This window comes from Alexandromys fortis, unplaced genomic scaffold (assembly GCF_014885135.2).
Source record: "Alexandromys fortis isolate MF-2015 unplaced genomic scaffold, M_Fortis_MF-2015_v1.1 scaffold_119, whole genome shotgun sequence".
Taxonomy (NCBI): Eukaryota; Metazoa; Chordata; class Mammalia; order Rodentia; family Cricetidae; genus Alexandromys; species Alexandromys fortis.
The window spans coordinates 5,630,070-5,651,904 of NW_026067991.1; the positions used below are offsets into that span (position 1 = coordinate 5,630,070).

Sequence of the window (21,835 nt, forward strand, 5' to 3'; positions counted from 1 at the left end):
AAAAAGAAAATTATACAAACAAACAACAACAGAGCAAATTAGAAGTTCTCTAGAGCTAGGAGGGCGGGATGATGGGTGGATAAATTAGGAATAACTACAAAGGAGCACAAATTTCTTTCTGGTGGGATTAGAGTACACTACAGTTAGATTGCAGGAATGGTTGATTGTGGTTACACACACACACACACACACACACACACACACACACAAATAAACTCATGTTCACATTGCAAGAATTATCCCTACATGAGCCCCAACCCAGAGAAGTTCCATGTTTATTTTTAGTGAATATACAGAAAACCACTGATGTGCCCACTTGACTGTGAACTGTGAGTTATTCAGCACTGTTTTAAGAAAAAAACCATCAATATTCAACTGTTAAAATGATGTTTAGCTTTTCTCAGCTTAGCCTGTGGGAACATGCTGCAGCAGCATGTCCAGGAGAAAAGGTCCAACTGTGGGGCTGGGGCAATGACTCAGTGGATAAGAGCACTGACTGCTCTTCCAGAGGTCCCAGGTTCAATTCCCAGAACCCATATAGCAGCTCACAACCTTCTGTAACTCCAGTTCCAGGGGCTCTGACTCTCTCATATAGACCTACCTGCAGGAAAAACCACAATGCACACGAACTAAATATAAATACTTTTTTTAAGTTTCAGTTGTATCATTGCTGGTCGCAACACACCAAGAATTGTTCTTGGTGGATTCTTAGAGATACTTTCTCTTGAAAACAATTTAAAGCAAGACAGGGGTACAACATCTAGTTCATGTCATCTATTATCATAGCCAGCACATCCATCCACCTGTTTGCCATTTAAAGGTAATGGGGACAGGTGACTCCCAGTGGTGATAATTTAGGACTTATATCTTTGTCTTTAAACAAAGCTTTCAAAAATTGGTTAAAATTTCACTGCAGAAGTTAGAAAGCTGGCTCAGCAGTTAAGAGCATTTGCTCTTCTTCTAGAGGACCTAGGTTCAGTTCCCAGCATCCACTCATATGGCTCACAACCACCTGGATTGGAGTTCATTTCCAAAGGATCTGACACTGCCTTCTGGCCTCTGGGCATGCGCACACATATGACATTCACTCACCTGGTCACAAACACATACACATAAATTTAAAAAATAACAGAAATAAATTTTTTTTTTGTGGCTGGAGAGACAGCCGTGGATGCTGGGAACCGAACTTTTATATTTTTGGTTATGAGCCTAGCCTTTAACAGCTGAGCTATCTCTCCAGCCCCAGAAATAAATCTTTAACAAATGTTCTCTATATTATGATGTTTGTTTTCTTTGTGTTGTCTTAATAGTTTCTCTCTCTCTCTCTCTCTCTCTCTCTCTCTCTCTCTCTCTCTCNAAGGTGGCAGCAGGTCTGACGGTCACTGTGCCGTTGATGTCAGACCATGTTAGCTCACAGTGACAGCGTCTCATTTGGTCATTTATCTCCTTTATCAGATGGTTATGTTTTTGAAAGAACTTCCACAAAGGAAGGCCCAGTGACTCTTGGAAAGATGCTGGAAGCTTGACCAGCGGCTTCTCATCGCCATACAAGGCTGTGCCCAGAGAAGGATAATAGGGGAAGACAGACAGTGGCATCCTGTTGAAACTGTGCTTCTTGGCCAGAATGGTGTCTAACACTTTAGATACAAAATAAACAGACAAACAAATACATAAATAAATTACAATAATCTTAATGTCATGCATTTCCAAAGACACAAAACAACAACAACAAAAACTTTTCTAGAGGGCAAAAGTCTCTGCTGTTTGTAGAACTCAAAGGTGGCATTCTCCCATGTGCTCAGCTATAGACTGATGCCAACCACAACAGACAGACTCCATTTATGGCTAAGATGACTTTATACACACATCTCTCAACACGGAAATCATGCTGAGTCCATTGTTTTTCTGATGTCACTGATGTATGTGGCACAATAAGAAACAGACACTAATTTGGACACAGCGTGGGTTTGATGTTTGTACCAACACAAGGAATGGTTTAAGGGCTGGAGAGATGGCACATCAGCTAAGAGCACTAGGCCACTCTTCTGAAAGACCCGGGTTCAATTCTCAGCACCCACAAAGCAGCTCACATCTGTCTGTAATTCCTGTTCCCTCACATGGATATACATGCAGACAAGACACCAACGCACATATCATTTTAATACTCTGGGTGGATCATTCTGAATTCTGTCCCTTCCTGTGTAGTCCCAGAATTTAACTTCCATACCTAACTTCATTTCTAAGGAGAAGATAATTGTAACAGCACTCTGTGTAACTTTCCCAAGGGCTTTACATAAATTTCTTGTGTTTACTCTTGACAGTGGTCTTCTCAGGTAGAGATTCTATTACACTCATAGATAGACAGAGGTGAGAAAGCTGAGGCTGGGAAAAGTCAGGGTTCTATACACCCAGGGAAGTATCTGAGCTAATTGTCAGTAGGAGCCAACACAGACCCTGTTAAATAAACAGAAAGGGGTGGAAAATGCCCTCAAAAATAGATTACATAATGCCTATTAACCTTGAATTTTCTTCACGCTAATGAAAAAGGAACAGCAGCAGCAAAAAAAAAAAAAAGAACAAACAAACAAACAAAAAAACACAACAACATTGGATAATGGAAAAGTCTGTTAAACTAAATCAACCGGTTTATTTCAAGGATGTGCTGACCTCTCAATGGAAGCCAGGAGATGTGCTACGTTGGGGAAGGGGTTTTGCTCTTGTTTCCACAGGAGAAGAAAAATTGTGGATACCATCAAAATTAATAAAGGTTAGATTTGAAGAGGAGAAGCCTCTTGGAAAGGAGAAATAACAGCATCCACAATGATGATAACCATACAGAATCCCATAGAATAGGGGCAGGGTTCTGTTCTTATCTCCACAGGAAAACACTCATCTTTAAAAAATTCAAGGGACTCTGGGTGTTTGAATACTGATCGGTGGAAAAATAACTATCCAATAGGGACTATCAAGAAAACTGAACAGGTTCTGTGAATATGGGGCTCTGGGATATACTAAATCATATTTCTAACTTTATAGAGCTGGTTTTGGAGTTGGACTCTCGGCTCAGTCCCTCTCTCATTCCAAGCCTGTTGTTAAGAGAAAAACCCAGAGTTTCTCGAGTTTCTGTCTTCTGTCAAGAGCCATGATATGAGACAAAAAGAAATATGAATTTAGAAAACATCTTTGCTTTTCTTCATATCTATCATACTCTTCATTGAATATATCTATCATACCTTTCATTAAATATATGTATGTCTGTATATGTCTATATAATTAATGTTTGAGTTTTCCACAATGAACAATGAGTTTTTTCTACACTGATTTTTGAAGTTTCCAGGAAGAAGATGGGGCTCCCATAAAAACAACTCCACTCGGTTGATATGACGTCATGATGCTGATAGTGCTACAACAAGTCCTGTTTCAGGTTTCAGCTGAACATATGATTCCAACTTGGTTAGCTGAAATGGTGCACATCTTGTACAACATCCTGGCCAGACCTCCACAAAATACTCAGACTGTTTGCAATTTTAAAAGACGTTGATCTTGAAATTTAACCATCATTTTACTTCCATAGGATCCTTCCGAAAAACATCACCCCCATGATAGCTGAAAGTAATTCTAGAGGAAGATGTTCCCTCTCTCAACAAAGATTGTCCTCGGATTTAGGGGCAATATTTAGGGGTTGCTTACAATTAATATACAGTTGAGGGTTGGGAGAGGAATTTTATAAGCTCAGGGATATTTTTGAAAAAAAAAGAGGGAAAATTGGATAGATAATAATGATGGTATTTGTGAGTTATTGTTTATATATAATTACATTGGTATAGATTTTTTGTATATGGATACAAAGTTAAATTATATTGAATATTGTATCACACATGCTTCTACCTCTGTTTAAAACATTTTTATGTATTGATATATATATTGTATTGATATATGTATACCATACTGCAGTGTACATTTCTACCTTTGTCTAAGATACTTATATATTATTTATGTATTGATATTCATTGTTTACATTTGGAGGTAATTGTTCTCATTTGTTTATTCTCTTAGTACTTAAGTTAGATAAGTATTAAGATTTGTAGATCAATAGTCATCTATGTCTGTCGTATTTATAGTTAGACTAATCAAGTTCTTTAGATACATAGAGATTATATTTTGTATAAATAGTCTTCAACCTCTTCGAAGAGCTGTAGAAAATGGCATTTAATTTAATCCTAGAGTTCTGTGGTAGTAAGACACAATTACTTCTGGCAACACCGACCTATTCCCAAAAGATTGTTGAGCACCAAAGACACTCCACTTGGAGCTTGTCTTCTTGACAAAACTGGCCTCTGGGCAAGGAACTGCCCATACCTCAATTACTGACAAAATACACAGTATCCGGAAATGGATAAGCAGAACTGTCAAATCTTATTAAGACATTAAGACAGGGTAAGACGGGTTTGAAAAATCTCTTGCCTGTTAAAAATAATCTGTCAGTTATTCTAGGCCTTAGACAAAGTTGGTTGCTTCAACGCTGAAAACACGAGTTTGGGTGATTGCCGAGGTAGTCTCTGTGATTTGTTACATGTTTTGGAAGTTGTTTGATTGCACTTCCTAATTACTCAGGTAACATTATTTCCCTTCTCGGATCTTCTATGGGGTTGAAGACTAGGTAAATGTAGCAACTTTCCTCTCATGACTTGTCCAAGTTATTTATTAAGCAAGACATAGGCTAGTTAGGATAGGATATGTCTTCTTATTTTTTTTTGTTCTTATTGTCTATAATATTGTAGTAGGTTTAGAATGCTCTTACTTAAACAAAAGGGGGAGGTGCTGCGGGAGGACCTTCCACTCCTTCAGTCAATAGCTGCTGAAATACCAACCCACTGGGGTGTGGTCTATATATCTTTAAAAAAGAGCGGCAAGCCTCAGTCCGCTCTCTTGGTTCCAGCACTTGGTTCCTGCTCCTGCTCCAGCGACTAGGCTTCTTTCTTGACGGTTGGTGGTTTGTGAGTTTTAACCCCAAAATAAATGCCCCTTTAAATACTAACTAGTGTGGGATTGTTTTGCGCATTAAGACCCCATGGTCTTGCTCCTATATCAAATCAAAATCATCCTCACAGTCATTGGAGAGTCCAGCCCCAGAGGTCACAATTTAGTAAGGCCTTCCCCATTATATCTCCCGGTCACCATGTGTACCAGGCCAGCCACCACAACCCACCCTGACTGAATGCTCACTTTCTCTCTCTCTTTCTCCAGGACTCACCTCACTTTGTTTTAGCTGTTGGCATGCGTAAATAATATCAGCATGGAAATTAGAATCAGTCCCACAACAACTTGGATTTAAATGGCACCCATGGCAGAAAGATGCTAAAACATGATACCCTGGTGAAGGACTCAGTCCTAGGGCAGTTAACAGGCCTGCGGGAAGGAATGTGACCTTCAGAAGCCCAACCTCCCACAGGGCTCCAGATGGGGTGGACAGCCTGAGTGACCTCCAGCTCAGACTCAGCACCCCCTTAGGCCAAGCACTGCTGAGGGACTGTTTCCTTTTCTCCTACAGCATCCTCTGAGGTAACTCCAACACTACCTCTACAGATGAGAAAACAGAAGGTTTGAGGGCTCACGAAGGTCACCATGCCTGTGACCACCAGTCAGGATTGTAACTCAAGTCTGTCTGACTCAAGAACCACTGACGATGTCATCAACAACAGGACTTCCATCTCCTCCCCCAGGTTATGAGAAATCTCCATTATCCCATTTCAGCACAGGGACAGCACAGGGGGAAGAGGAACGCTTTCTAGAACTCTACATGCTTCTGAGTCCATCTCTCCCTAAACCTGTTGATTAGAGAATCAATGCAGGGACATAAAACACAGATCTATGGTGGTGAGTATGGCCTGTCAACATTCCTAGAATGGCAACCTTCAGTCACAGGCCGGACTCGTCAGAGACTCTCCCTGTCTCTCATGAGCTTGTGCTGCTTCTCCAGAGCCTGCCTTGCTGCCCTCGTTCTGCACCAAATCCAGATGAATGAGAGATTGGTGCCATTTCTGACAGATTAAGGAATGGCTGAAATGGCCAACCATCCAGGTCTTCCCGGGTGGCAGGCCAAGACACATTACCTTTGCAGTCTGAAAACTCAACCAGCGCCGCGCTCTCTTCTGGGAAACACTCGACCTGGGTGACTCTTCCGCCCCCATTGAAAGGGTTTTCAAAGTAGAGCTGCAGCTGGTAGTCATCTACCCCAGGAGGCAGGTTTTCCACCCTAACTACATTTGTTGTTTCCAGAAGTCTCGGCGCAAGCTGTAGCTGTCGGTTCGAATGGTGACTGATACAATCAATAATAAATTTTTTGGTATCTACAAAACAGAAAGAAAATGAGAAAATTTCAGTGGTATGGGGGGCTTGGCTACAACCCAGAATGTGACTAGTCAGCTACTGTATTTTCTGCTACTGAGCTGTCCTTTGGCCATGGCCAACCCTCCTGAATGCACTCCTCACAATGCCACCCCTCACCCTATTTTCTCAAGTCCATTTATTCCCATTATGACAGCAGGTTGGAGCCCACATCCACAGCTAGGCTCCTGACTCCAAACACACATCCAAGTAGCAGTTTCAGTTTTATTTTCATGTTGCTATAGACAAGTAGTCATGAATCAGGTGATGGTGGTGCATGCTTTTAACCCCAGCACTTGGGAGGCAGATACAAGCAGATCTCTGTGCGTTTGAGGCCAGCGTGGTCTACAGAGCTAGGTTCAGGACAGCCAGGGCTACACAAAGAAAACCTGTCACAAAAAAACAAAACCCAAACGAAAACAAACAAACAAACAAAGCCAATAACAAAAAGTCAACTAGCTATGTTTTCAAGGTTCTCTTTTGTCCTTGTATACACAATTGCCCGTGTCTGCAGTGCCCTTGTCTGAAATGCTCTTCTCCAAATGGGATCGGTGGTTTTATTGTGTGGCTAAGGATAAAATTGAACCATGCTACCAAAATATGGCTATGTCTACAGCCCTCCCTCCTCTGTTTTTTTCAGTTGGTCCTATTTACTTTCAGGACTCAGCCTAACTATCTCTTTTAAATCAACAGGGGGATGGTGGGCCTCTCACATGCCAATCATTTTGCTGGGATCTGAGAAATGAATACAAGTCCTTGTTTGTGTATCACTGGGCAGGTTTGGATCTTAAGCACAGTTGAATTGCCTTTTGGACTCCAATAAGGAACAAATGAAATGGAGACTCAGACTCGGTATATGGTCTATATATGTCTCTAATTTGAACACTAAAGTAGGGGTTGCCAAGTGGATAAGAGGAGGGAGCAGTGCCAGTATGAACAAGCGTCGTGTCCTGTGGAGATGGTCAGGTGACACAGCTGGAGGACACACTCAGGTAGGGACAACTATGCAGGGTCCTGTCTCCACCCCTCTCAGGTTACTACACCTGGGAGACAGACTCTCTTTCTTCTCCATTATTCATTGACACACACGCCTCCTCCTCCTCCCAGACTGAGTTCCTCCAGAGAGGGAGCTATGATTAGTCATCTTTGTGCCTCAGCCCCTAGACCAGTGCCTGGCCCACAACAGTGGCCATAGTTTAGACCAAAACTGTCCCTGAGGCCCATGTGTTAAAGTCTTAGTCCTCACCCAAGTGCTATGGGAAGTAGTGGATCCTTTAACAAGTGAGGCCTGTGGGAAATGTCCCAGTCATTGATGGAGGAGGCAGGGATAAGACGAGCCTGGACCCTCCCCCTCTCCCCCCGCTTTCTCTCTCTTTATGTCTGTCTGTCTGTCTGTCTGTCTGTCTGTCTCTGTCTCTCTCTGGCTTTCTCTGTCTCTCTCTCTCTCCTCTATGCTGCCACTATGCATACCGTTTCAACATAAGCCCCAGGGCAGCAGGGCTAACCGACCATGAATTGAAGCCGCCCAAACTGTGAACTGGCATAAACCTCTCTTTTTGGAGGCTGATGACCTCTGGCCTTTATTACAGTAATATAAGCTAACAAGAATGCACTCAAGATTGCACTAAGGGTAAGTCTGTTGGCATCATTGCCTTACAGAACTGTGGCATGGTAACAGGCCAGTCTTAACTCCTCCTGGGGAAGTAGAGGAAGAGTTCAAACTCTTCCAGTTAGAATTGCCTGGGACTTTCTATTTATCCCCCCACCCCACCCCATCCCACCCCACCCACTCAAACAATCATGTAATAAAGGACAGTCTATGAAAAAGACCCAAATTGGATTTCAAAATGAATTTGTTCATCTTTCCAAAATCTGAGAAGAAAGGCCCCTGTATTGGCTTAGAGGCCTTGTTTACACAATACAACAAAATGTCACATACTCAGAGATGTCCCAAACTCTGGGGTGTGGTGGACAGAAGCCTGGGAATGCAGGGCCTCCCTGGGCCTGGGGCTCACCTATAGGCTTCTGAAAGGTAACCACGGCAACACCAAAATCTCGGATCACTTCCACCTTAAAGTCGTCACTAGAGAAGCCGCTTATATTCTCCACCAGGATGGTCAGCACTATGACAGTCACTTTCTCAGGCAGGTTTTCAAAAGCCACCATGGAGGGAACAGTTTCACATTCTTTGGAGACATCTTCTGTTCTGTTGCTAGGAGAATGTGCTGTATCCAAATCATCTGAGGAAACTGGAAATTACAATGACAGGTGTAAGGTATCAAGTCATGGTTTAATTAAGTACGTTATCCCGAGACAACCCTAGCCCTTATTCATATCTTGGCTAACTCTGCTAAAAGGACATCACAGTAGAACTTTTGAATTAGTGAATTAAAAACTAAAATGTAGCTGATGTGGTGGTGCATGCCTTTAATCCCAGCATCCAGAGGCTGGGGCAGGCAGATCTCTGTAAGCTCCAGGCCAGCCTGGTCTACAGAGTGTGTTCAAAAACAAGACCAAAAATGTAGTAGTTGGGGGTTTTGTTGTTGTTCTTAGTGGATTAAAAACCAAAAGTAGCCCTTGTTTTTTTATTTTGCTGTTGTTATCACTAATTCAATTTTATTATATTTTCTGTTCTGTCTTTCAGAGGAAGGTGTTGTAGGGTGCTGCGGGCTGCGTTCCTGCCACCCCAGCTCCTGGCTGCCTGGCTAGCTTATGCCCCGAAATAACAACACACAAACTGTATTCATTTAAACACTGCCTGGCCCATTAGCTCTAGCTTATTACTGGCTAATTCTTACATCTTGATTATCTATTTCTATTAATGTGTGTTGCACCTCAAGGTGCGCTTACCGGGAAAGATTCAGAATGTCTGACCTAGCGGCTGGCTGCATCACATCTGGCTGTGAGAGGAGCTGCCCTGCATCTGAGCTCACTGCCTCTTCCTCCCAGCATTCTGTTCTGTCTACTCCACCCACCTAAGGGATGGCCTATCAAATGGGCCAAAGGCAGTTTGTTTATTGACCAATGACCTTCCTCCATCATTTCCCCTTTTTCTGTTTAAACAAAAAGGCTTTCACTTTAACATAGTAAAATCATACATAACAAAACAATGATCAAGCAATATTTACAGTTACAATATCTATATTTACTTTATCCTTTATCATAACTAAGGAAAACTATAACTATAACTATCTATCTGAATTCTTCAAATCCATCAAAGACTCCAGAAGGATATATTACCTAAGTAAATGAGAAGTAAGCATCTTACAAAACTCTAGAAATGACAGAGACATCTGGCTGCCTGGACAGTCACCCAAAGTTCCTCTGTACTGTTGGGGCATCCATCTTCGGCCTACAGGCCCATAGTTTCCAGAGACATTTCCATGAAGCAGGAAATTTCAAAGTCAGTTCAGTCACTATCTTCTGTGTCCTGCAGAATGTCTCACAGACTCTTTCATGAATCAGGAACCCTGAAAGATCATCTCACCTTTAGGCAAGTTCAGCAGTCCTCTTTCTGTGGGTTCTTCGTGTCTATTATGCAACAGTCCAGGCAAGAACAGTTTCTTGCCCAAATGGCTATCAAACTCCATAAGGTGCCTTTTCAATGCCCTACTTCCTTTTGAAGTAGATTGGTGCTGCCAGGAGCAGGAGTGTCTCATTGTCATGGAAAGCCCTAAATTATTAAAACATTAAATAGCATATTCTGTAGTCTTTGAAAGATATGAAGAATGTCTATCTAAAATATATCTATGTACATCTAGAAAAATCTAACTAACATGACTACAAGCTTGATTATTATTAATGATTATCCATTAACAACCTATATTTCCTAATTATACTTTACATTTAAAAAATGAACTATACAATCACAATACCTTAAATCAAGAGCAGAAATACATATACATATAACAAAATTGACCTTAAAATCCATACCAATGCAAATTATTCATACCTATATCATTTCCCCTTTAAATGTAAAAGAACATTTATAAACAATATTTGGGAACATGGGCGCAGTTTTTTGTCTCCAAACTGCTTCCTGCTGAATGGGGGCGCTGTTATTCAGATCTTTCATGGTGTAACCTGTGTGCCAGGGTCATCTCAGTCGGCAGTTGAGTGAAGTAATTTTCAAAAGGTGTTCACAACAACCTATCAGGAGGGCGTGATCTATCATACCATATTGGGATAGAAGCAATCCAAAGAGTCTCATCCTCTGTGAAAACAAAAGAAACTCCTTTCCAAAGCATCATGTCCTTAGATTCAAATTTTAAAGTCAAGGTATTTTGAAAATATCTATCTTGGATTAGTTCAGTAGCATTTATAAACAAATATCTTTTAGCAGCTCTTGCTCCTTCCTCAGCATTCAAAGAATGCAAACAGAGCATAATAGCATACAGTATCAAGATTCTCTGTGTATTTTCCATCTTTGTGTGGCTTTATTTTAACCTCTAGTTTGTTTATTTTTACTTTTGTTTTTTGCTTTTTGAGACAGGTTCTCTGTATATCTTTGACCTGTAATAACTCTGTAGTCCAGGCTGTCCTTGAACTCTCAGAGATCTGTCTGTCTCTGCCTCCCAGGCATTGGGATTAAAGGTGTGTGCTACCACACCTTGGAGTCACAGAGGTCAATCTCCCTCTGCCTCCCAATTGTTGGGATTAAAGGTGTGTACTACCACACTCAACTACTCTCTTTCTTCCTTTTTTTTTTTGTTTTTTACTTTAAGAACTTTAACTTTTAGCCTGCATATATTTTAACACACTGTAAATCATTTAAAGGTTCTCTTTGTCTTTGAATCTCTCTTTAATGTATATCTCTCTTTTTATGAACACATGAGCCTTTAATTTACCAAGCAATATAGGTAGGATTAAAGCCGTGGCTTTGAAGGCTGGATCCAGCCCATTCCTTAGCTTTCCACCCTCATGGCGGAGTACCGATTGTAGCCACGTTTATCACCACAACTCTGTGGCGTTTCAAGGTCCCTGCCAACAAGTAAGCTGCAGCATTATGTCCACAGACAACACTCAAGTCCTCTCTTTGTAGTCAGCCCTCCTGCCTCAAACAGTCAGAGTTTTCTCTGGCAGGACAGCCCAGAAAGCTGGCATTTTTAAACGGTGCAGTTTTTCCTGCTATGGCTGAAAACCGAAAAGCATGTGTTTAGCTTTTCATCAACATCGTTTAAGTGTTTCATGGCAGGACCTCTTAAAAGAGCTGCAGGATTTTGCAGCTAAAGCTGAGCAGGAAGCCTCTCTTAGATGAGAGCAGTTGCTTGCCTCTAGCAAGCAGAGCAGACCTGAGAAATTGCTGTTACCAAGAAAACATGCTTTACTCTATTCTTTCCCAAGCTTTCTCAGGCTTTCTGTGGACTCAGTTGCCCCACGTTGGGTGCCATTCTGTTGTGGGAGCTGTGGGCTACGTTCCTGCCGCCCCAGCTCCCGGCCGCCTGGCTAGCTTATGCCCCGAAATAACAACACACAAACTGTATTCATTTAAACACTGCCTGGCCCATTAGCTCTAGCTTCTTACTGGCTAATTCTTACATCTTGATTATCTATTTCTATTAATGTGTGTTGCACCTCAAGGTGCGCTTACTGGGAAAGATTCAGCATGTCTGACCTAGCGGCTGGCTGCATCACATCTGGCTGTGAGAGGAGCTGCCCTGCATCTGAGCTCACTGCCTCTTCCTCCCAGCATTCTGTTCTGTCTACTCCACCCACCTAAGGGATGGCCTATCAAATGGGCCAAAGGCAGTTTGTTTATTGACCAATGACCTTCCTCCATCAGGAAGGGGCATTCTCCCTCATATGTGTCTCTCGAGTACTTGACTGTGATTACAGAACCAAGCTTCTACAGTCAGGGTAGAGTCTTCATCTCTGTGCTGGGGACACACGGCAGACAGCTGAGGCTCATCAGGTGACCACTGCGTTAGAGAACTACTGTTGGCCTCCCTGGAGGAGCAAAGGTATAGGAAGCTGTGTACATACTCGTGCTAACAAAGTAAGAGTTTAAGGATTACACTGTAGCAGCATTAGTGAGGAATGACTCCCTGGGTTAGACAGCATGCTGTGTAAGTGTGAGGGCTGGAGCTTGAATCCCCAGCCCCCTTGTAAACAGCAGGGCATGGCTACATGTGTCCAGTGTGGAGAGCAGAAATGGGCAGATCCCAAGAGCTTCCTGGCCAGCAAGCCTAGCCAAAGGGGCAAATGTAGGTTCAGTGAGAGACCCTGTCTCCAGGCTGGAAGGCAGAGTTATGCAGGGAAAGAATTCCTCTCCCCTAGATTCGGTGTCTGCATCTCTTGGTTGTCTTGATCACCTTATTCAGTATGGTTCTTCATTTGGTGCCCTTTACACAGGTATTATTAGCTGTTCCTTCATTTAAGTCTTGAGCAGGACCCACCCACCAGCACAGCAGGAGACCTGATCCCAGCCCCAGTGCTGGCTGTTTCCTGTGCAATTGAGGAAGTAAGAGCTGGTGCCACCCAGAGAGACACACAGCAAGCATCCACTACAAATCCTGTCCTTAGTAGGGCGGTGGTGGCGCACACCTTTAATCCTAGCACTCAGGAGGCAGAGGTAGGTGAATCACTGTGAGTTTGAGGCCAGCCTGGTCTACAAGAGCTAGTTCCAAGACAGGCTCCAAAAACTACAGAGAAACCCTGTCTTGAAAAACCAAAAAGAAAAAAGAAAAAAAAAGAAAAGAAAAAAAGAGAAAAAAGATCCTCTCCTTGCCACTACAAGTTCTATCCTTGCTATTACTGGCCACCAAAGCACAAGTGTCCATCACCACCTCCCACATCTTCTTCTCCTCTCTTCAGCTGTAGACATTTCCCAAAGCAAAAAAAAAAAAAAAACAAAACAAAACAAAACAAAAAGCTGGTCCTGTTCCTCTGAAGCTAACCAGAAGAGCAATGGGCTCCCTCAGGGAATGCTTTAAACATGTCTGGCTCAAACTGGAAGGATGATGCCCCTGCAGGTGGCTCCAAGGTGAGTGGAACCTGTCTGGTATGAATCTAGACATCTAGATGAAGCTCTCCCAAGATACTTGTTTAATAAACACAAAACTGCCTGGTCAACACCAGGGCTGCCTTAGCTGAGACTTACCTTTTACTGTAGCTTCCTTTTTTGTCTCAGATTCCTAAAAGGCAAACAGCAAGACAGCATTAATTCAAGAATCATTTCTTTTTGTCTGTTTGGGTTTTGTTTGGTTGGTTTTTGTTTCTTTGCTTATTTGTTTGTTTGGTTGGTTTTATTTGTTTCTTTGAGACAGAGTTTCTCTGTGTAACTGTCTGCTGACTGTCACAGAACAAACTCTGTAGACCAGGATGGCCTCGAACTCACAAAGATCCACCTACCTCTGCCTCCCGAGAGCCAGGACTAAAGGTGTGTGCCACCACCACCTGGAGACTATGAATCATTTCATATATAAATAAAATACCTCTTGGGCCAGGCTGGAGCTGTCAGTTAACTGAAATGATAATGACACGTTTGGATAATGGATCAAAAGCTAGATGTCACAGTGTGTCTTCTTACTGGTCACAACAATCACTGATGAAATGAGACACACACAGGAGACTCCTGTGAGGCAGCTTAGCCAGAGGTTTGCCTGACTTGGCACTTAGTTCATGTTTACTGTATGAACACGGTGCACATGCTTCAGAGAGGTCCCTGACAATCTTCTTCACAGCTGAGGAACAGCACACGCCGGGTACACTGCTGGCCTCAAGATGATGGAAACAGAACAGCAGGCTTCTGGTTATAAAGACACCAAGACCATTGAATACAAACTTTGACATCCCTAATATATTACTATTGAGCCCCCCAGTCTTGACTCTTCTAAAAGTAACAAAAATGACAGCTTCTCCATTGTTTACAGTCCTTGCTCCCTCCAGAGTCCCAAGCTGCCATTCTCAGGCTAGTGTGACTTAGGCCCTCATCAACCATTTTTCTTTTCTTTCTTTCTTTCTTTTTTTTTTAAAGATAGGGTTTTTCTGTGTAACAGTCCTAGCTGTTCTGATACTATCTCTTGTAGACCTGGCTGGTCTCAAACTCATGGAGATTTGCTTGCCTCTGCCTCCCTAGTGCTGGGATTAAAGGTGAGTGCCACCTCACCCAGCTCATTTCCGCCATATCCATCATAGAGAATCCCACATACTTTGTAATAACGCCCTGTGTCCTTACCTTATCTGGAACTGCCTCCTTAGAGACTGAGGCTTTCTCTGAGTCTTCGGGCAACCGGACAGTTAACTTGAATGTTCCTTTTCCTGGCCACACTAACTCATGATTCTCTTTCTTCAGAACATTCTGCCGAACTGAAGCATTAAAAAAATAAAAAGATTTTAAGCCAAATTTCAAGCAATATTTCCTTACATAACTAGTCCATGATTTCTACAAATACATTGTTATGAGCCAGCAGGGAGCAGCCCATCTCCCTAAGCAGCAAGCCCTTGTAAAAGAAGGAGAACTCAGCACAGGGATGTGAATGTCACTGTGTGTGCATTATTCATGTTGTAGATGTGTGGGCATATGGAGGACTGCACACCCCTGGTCACGTGGAGGCCACTGCAGGACACTGGGTATTTCCCTGCATTGCTCTCTGAGTTCTGGCCTGGAGATGGGGTTTCTTACTGAAGTTTTCTTATTGCCTAAGCTTGCTGTGATCTGCCCATATCTGGTCTCTACACTGGGCACATGGAGCCATGCCCAGCTATTTACGAGGGGACTGGAGTTTCAAATTCTGGCCCTCACACTTACACAGCAAGCTGTCTAACCCAGTGAGCCATTCCCCTGCCTCTAAACTTCCTGGGGTGGTGTGGTTTGTTTGTTGATGGAGCTTTCTTGAGACAAGGCTACTATGCAGCCCTGGTTGGTCTAGAACTTGCTCTGTAGACCAGGCTGGACTCACACTCATAGAGACCTGCCTGCCTCTGTCTCTCAAGTGCTGGGGTCAAAGCATGTGCTGCCATGCTTAGATTACTTTTTAATATTCATTGCTTTATCTTAGTTATTGAGTATTCCCCCCAAGGGCCTTGAGATTACAAACATGGTTGCCAGCTCATGGTCCTGGAAGTTTTAAGAAGTGAGTTCTAGAGGAAGTCGGATTTCCCCAGAGGAGGAGGTGATCCTGCGACCCCAGCCCTTTTCTCCTTTCTGTATCACTACATAGCCAAGAGTTCCCAATTGGGTGTACTGCCTTGTGCCATTGGCCCGAAAGGAGCAGGTCAATTGATTGTAGACCAAAAACTCCAAAATTGTAGAGCCAAGATAAACCCTTCCTCTATTCAAGATGATTATCTTGGATATGTTATCACACAAGGGAACTCTGGTGAATCCTGTCAGCATCCTGCTACACAAATCCTACTTACACAGCCTCAGCCTACTTATTGGCTATTGAGGTTGTTGGAATTGTTTTGAGCCAGTCAGTGAATTCCATTGAAGAAACATAGAGTGTAGTAGTACAGAGCCTGTACTGGACTGGGTGGGTTCTGAAGGTGTGAAGATTTATAATCACAGGGACAACTGTGTACATGGGGTGAGACCCATGCTGTAGGGAGATGACCCAGTTGGTCATCAGAATGACCAGAAGTCCAGCCATTAGACTGCAATGATAAACAACCCATATTTGGTCAGAAAGGAAACAGGAAAAAAAAAAAAAGACTAGAATGAGCCGCGGTGGTGGCACACACCTTTAATTTCAGCACTTGGGAGGCAGAGCCAGGCAGATCTTTGTGAGTTTGAGGTCAGCCTGGTGTAGAAGAGCTAGTTCCAGGATAGGCATGCCAGTTTTATACAGAGAAACCCTGTCTCAAAATGAAGCAAATCAATCAAACAAACACACAAACAAAAACAGAATACAACAGATTTTGCAAAAACAGAATTAGAGCACCAGACAGCTGACCTTAGTGAAACTCTACAGAATCCAAAGACTTGCCATTTGATTTCCAGCTCACCCACAGTCTAGCTGAGTGGCTATAAAGAACTAAACATTTCTGGAGCAGAAGTTCCCCACTGAAAGTATTTTCTAGGAACGCTGTCAACCACATGAAGAGCTATGAAAGTGTCAACTGTGATGTCAGAAGCTGAAGCCAGAGAGAAAAAAGGAAAATCAGTGTCGCTCAGATCATTGAGAAGCAGAAAGGAACCGGGAGGGGCGTGGCCAGCATAGAGAACAGGAAAGGAGCAGGAAGGGGCGTGGCCAGCATAGAGAACAGGAAAGGAGCAGGAAGGGGCGTGGCCAGCATAGAGAACAGGAAAGGAGCAGGAAGGGGCGTGGCCATCATAGAGAACAGGAAAGGAGCAGGAAGGGGCGTGGCCATCATAGAGAACAGGAAAGGAGCAGGAAGGGGCGTGGCCAGCATAGAAAACAGGAAAAGTAAGGAAGGGGTGTGGCTATCATAGAGAATGGGAAAGGAACATGAGAAGCGTGGCCATTATAGAGAACAGGAAAGGAACAGTGGGTCGTGGCCATTATAGATAAAGGGAAAGGGACAGGAAGGAGCATGGCCATCATAGAGACCCAATAGGAACAGGAAGGGGCATGGCCAGCATGGAGAATAGAAAAGTAACAGGAAGGCCCCTACCAGCATAGAGAACAAAAACGAAGGAGAACAGGAAATGAAAGGAAGGGGGCAAGGCCAGTATAGAGAACCGAAAGAAACAGGAGGGGTGTGGCCAGCTAGAGGATGGTGCAAACAGGTCAAGAAGAAAGATACCAGAGACTTGGTGTTCACAGCTACTGCAAGACATTAGGGTCCCCTTGTTCTCTGATGGACAGCTAGTCTGATGAGCCCAGAGCCTGTCACAAAGGGAAACATGATGGCTCTCCCACCTCAACCATGAAGTCGATATGTCTAGTGACTTCACTTAGATGCCCACCCAGATACAGACGTTACAATCCATCTGAGAAGGAACATGGGACTCTAATTCTACTCTGTGAGTAGTCAGGAGTTTCCACAGAAGCTGTACCAGTCTCTGAGGGGACTGAGAACTGTTTGACCTCAGGATGACCTCTGTGTGAACAGTCTGAAGCCTGTTACAGAATGTTCTGTACCTCTGTCTTACATTCCTCCTCTTTCCTGGACTTTCGTGAAGTCCATCCAAGGCATCCACGCATAGCCGTCTCTTCTTAGATGTGTGCAATGCGTACAGGCACAAGGATTGCCAAAAAGCCACGGTGGCAATAACAGTGTGTGATTCCCATCCAGAAAGTGAATCTGGGAGAAGGAGGCAAAATTCTGACGTCTAGTCTCTCCCCTGTACCCACCTCAAGTCAGCTATGTTCAGTTTTACTTAAGGAGGTGGGTTCTAGGGTCGCAGAGATGACTCCATGGTTAAGAACACTGGCTGCTCTTATAGAAGACCCCGATTCTGTTACCAGCTCCCACATAATGGCCTATGACATCTGTACGTCCAGTTCCAGGGGATCTGATGCCCTCTTGTGGTCTCTGCAAGCATTGCATGCATGTGGTATATAGACATATAAAGAGCAAACACCCATACACATACAATACAAATAAATCTTTTCTTTATGCTTGTATGGTTTTTAGAGACAAGGTTTCTCTGTGTAACAGTCCTTGCTGTTCTGGCATTTGCTTTGTAGACCAGGCTGTCTTGAAACTCACGAGATACACGTGCTTCTGCTTTCCCTGTGCTGGAATTAAAGGCGTGCCCCACCACTGCCCAGCCACAATTTTTTTTTTTAAGAAGGTGAGTTCCCTTATTACAAGAATACCTAGGCCCTCACTTAATAAACAGGGGCCCATTTAAGACTAGAATGTATGATAAAGTGTGTCCACCTGAAATGGGGTTACAGGGATTTGAGTTTGGGTCTGAGAGTATAGCTCAGTGTCCTAAGGGGGGAAAAACACCTACATACTGAACAGTACACAAACCCAGTTGACCTACAAAGGTGAGACCTCTCTGTTGGTACCGGTATACACTACTGCACTGGTAGGCTCAGTAGTACTGCCCAGCTGGTGTAGGTTTCTGTGAATAGAGCCACGCCCGCTCAGGGTGTTTCTGTGAAGAAGGGTGGGGCCTCTACAGGAAAGGAAAGCTACTGCCCTAGGGAAATTCCAGCTGCCTTGCTGCTGAGGAGGAAGTGGGGCCTCAAATAGGAAACTGAAAGTGAATAGAAGTTCTAGTCACCCCAAAGACTGGCCTGCAACAATGTTCCATTTTAGTGTTCTGAGTCATCTGTGTTGGGAGTGAATGAGAGGAAGCAGCTGAGCCACCTGGGAGAAGAGGGGGCTGTGCACTGGGAGCCCCTGAGGGAGAAAGCTGAGCTGGGGGTGTGAGCCCAGCCTCCACCTCAGCTGCCCAGGGCCTGCTGTGAAGGCTACAGCTGGGACTGCACCCTCACTACCATACTTCCCCCTGCCGTGTATGTCACTAAACTACCAGTATCTATAGATCTCCATTTTGTTGGTTTGAGGCTCTCAATAAACAACAGATTTTTCAGACTTCAGCACGTCCCAGTCACCTCAGAGGGCTGGTGGCAAACGCTTCCCCACACACCCACATTCTCTGTACTACATTGTCTAGAATAGAGCTGGGCTGGATCTAGTTCCTCCACCCTCCTTGTGACCAGGATGCAGTAGTCTGTACCCCTAACCTGCGACCAGTATTTGAAGACAGCTCCAGAGAAGGGCACACTCCATAAGGGTTGTGTCTACTGGGGTAGTGACAGCTGGGATCAACCTGGGAACCCTCTAACCCTCTGAGGTGGTTCTCAAAGGTCCTTTCTCAGAGGTAGCCTAAGACCATCAGAAACAGAGATTTTTACATTACACTTCATAGCAGTAGCAGAATTACAGGTATGAAGTAGCAATGAAAATAATTTTATAATTGGGAGTCTCCAGAGATTGTATTATAGGGTTGTAGCAGTAGGAAGGTCGAGAACCACACTGCTCTAAGAAAAGAGAAAACAGGTTCTGCTGTCAGCTCTCTGTGGAGCCCACCCTGGTGAAATCCAACCTAGGACTATTATTCAGCGCCCTGCAGGTCTCTCCTGCCTCCTGACCAGGCTTTCTGAAACCGTGTATCAATACCTCTACACCTGTCTCTTTCATTTTTTTCTTCTTGGCTCCTTGTTGGGCTGTTATCTAGTCTACAGCCTGGCTTCCTTGGCCTCCTAGCCCCTCGTTAGCTCCAAAGGTCTCTCCAAATCCAAGGACATGAGGGAGGAATTGTCTGCATTCTGAGGGTTGCCCTGGTCTACAAAATCTCAGGTGGGGCCTGGTGGTAGTGGCACACTCCTTTAATCCCACCACTCTGGAGGCAGAAGCAGGGCAGATTCCTCTGAGTTCAAGGCCAGTCTGGTTTACAAGAGCAAGTTCCAGGACTGTCTCAAAAGCTACAGGGAAGCTCTGCCTCCTAAAACAAAACAAACAAAAATATCTCAGGTGGGAACTAATGGTGGCCTTCCTGGAGCCACAGGTCTGGGCAGTCACCACCCTGAGCAAGCAAGGCTGAGCCTCCCTTGCAGATTGCAGACAGAAGTGGGGAGCATTCAATTGCTCAATGGTTCTGGAGCCTTCCTGCCATGAGGGAACCCTCCACTGGAACCCCCACCCCAGCTCAAAGCCCACAACCACTTCAGGTCACCCTGGGGCAGAAGGACAAAGAAGGACTTTGTCCAGGCTGTGGCGCTAGAGCCCTGGGGCTTTTCCCTCCTCAAGCTCATCTCCCAAAGACATTGTCCCCCCCACCCCCCAGCTAGTAGAACTCAGTAGTGCTAGCTGACCCAAGACTCTGCAAGATTCTTAATTCTTTAACTGCACCACTTGAATAATAAAAACATTTTTAAAAAGGAAAAGAAAGGAAGAAAGAAGGAAAGAAAGAAGGAAGGAAGAAAAAGCAAAGCACAGGAAGGTTCACAGCACCAGGAAGCTCCTGGAAGAGCAAGGGAACTGCCACTCCTGGATGCGCTGGCCATTCCCGATTCTGAACCCCAGGATCTCCTGCTCCCATCGCGCTGCTCAGAGTTCTGGGCCCGGCACCGATGGCCTGAACCCCGCGCGGGGCGACCCTTTTCGACCTTTTAGCCTCTCACCGTCCTCCGGGGAAAAGAGCACCAGGAAGCTTGCCGGGCTCCCGGGCTGTGGGACGACCTCGCACTCCCCTCCGCCCGACTTCTTTCGGCTCTGGAAGTACATTTGCAACTTGTTGATTAAGGTCTTCGGGGGGTCTAGGCCCCAAGACCCCTCGACCATCAGCGGGAAGGGCCCGGACTCTGCCATCCTGGCAGGCCTGCGAAACCGCTACTGCTGGGTCGCCTAAAGCTGCGCAGAGTTTACTCTGAGTTAACTTCTCTTTCGGTTTCATTTCCTGGAAATTCCTCAGCGTCCTTACTTTCTATTTTCACCTAGTTGACCCCGAACTGGAATAAAGCATCACCCCCAAACCCCCCTCCACACACCCAAGGACCCTGGGACACTCCCAGTCCCCTCTTTATTTTCCAGCCCCCCACAGAAGTGAGTCAATCCCCCTGAGCGGGCAGTCCCCAGGACTCTGGGTCTGCAGTGCACCTTCACAGTGGCTCCCTAGCTGGGCTCAGCCTGCACTTCACCCCAGCCACAGCTGAGCTTTGCTCCATCCCTAGGATAACTTCAGTATACCTGAAATCCACATTGTATGACAGAAGAAAAGGGGCTCACAAATGATCCTCTCCGAATACTCCCTGCTCTCTTGGGGACCACCCGTCAGAATTTAACCTGCCCTTTTCCTGCTTCTGAATTCTGTTTTCTCTTCCGTGAACACTGTGTCTACAAACTCCCAGTTTTGAGGAATGTGAGCTAAGCACCGATCATGTGTGCAACTAAGGGACACAGATGTGGGGACACGGGAAAGAAGACAGTAAACGGGTGTTGCTGGAGTAGGAGAGCAGTGGCTCCCAGCCTAATTAAGGGAAGGACAGAAGAGCTTATGGGCAGGTGACTGGGCACCTGAAGCCTAAGGACTATTGAGAAAGGACCTTAGAGGACTGGGGGAGGGGAGACTCTGGGTGGTGACTCACATGCACAGAATCACTAGGGCTGCTCTTGGTGCTGGAGTGGACTCAGGAGAAAGAAGGCTGCCGACCTGCACACTCCAGAGAGACCTGGAGGAAACGTGGGCTCTAAGCTGCCAATGAAGGCAGCATTTGCTGAAGGATGTGAAAAGTTCATCCTGGAGTGGGGCATCCTGGATCCTAGCGCAGGAGTGAAGAGGGCTGACTGGGACAGGGGTGAGAAGAGCTGGGAACTGTGTGTCCTCAACATGCAATGAGCGGATGTGTGAGACAGTTAGAGGCTTTGCCACTCCAGGGTTAGGGTGTGCTGTCCCTCTGTGGGCCCAGCAGCCCAGTCTGATGAAAACAGAGAGGGCGGGGAGTCTGGGGAGGCCTAAAGTCTGAGAAAAGGAGGAAGTAGAAGCTGCAAACCTAGCCAGACCTTTTCAGAAGGTGGCTGAACA

General features: G+C 44.8%; 1 protein-coding gene across 1 annotated transcript in view; it reads right to left on the reverse strand.

Moving 5' to 3' along the window:
- Window positions 1-20,681, reverse strand: part of LOC126512200 (protein mono-ADP-ribosyltransferase PARP14-like) — a 31,943-nt gene extending 11,262 nt beyond the window's left edge. Inside the window, exons 1-7 of the mRNA XM_050159840.1 lie at window positions 20,436-20,681; window positions 14,564-14,694; window positions 13,487-13,520; window positions 9,875-10,060; window positions 8,403-8,636; window positions 6,114-6,350; window positions 1,351-1,637 (exon numbers count right to left, since the gene is read on the reverse strand). Coding sequence (XP_050015797.1) covers window positions 1,351-1,637; window positions 6,114-6,350; window positions 8,403-8,636; window positions 9,875-10,060; window positions 13,487-13,520; window positions 14,564-14,694; window positions 20,436-20,622 — 1,296 coding nt within the window. The 5' untranslated portion in view covers window positions 20,623-20,681. The remainder of the gene's footprint in view (window positions 1-1,350; window positions 1,638-6,113; window positions 6,351-8,402; window positions 8,637-9,874; window positions 10,061-13,486; window positions 13,521-14,563; window positions 14,695-20,435) is intronic.
- Between the last annotated feature and the right edge of the window lie 1,154 nt (window positions 20,682-21,835).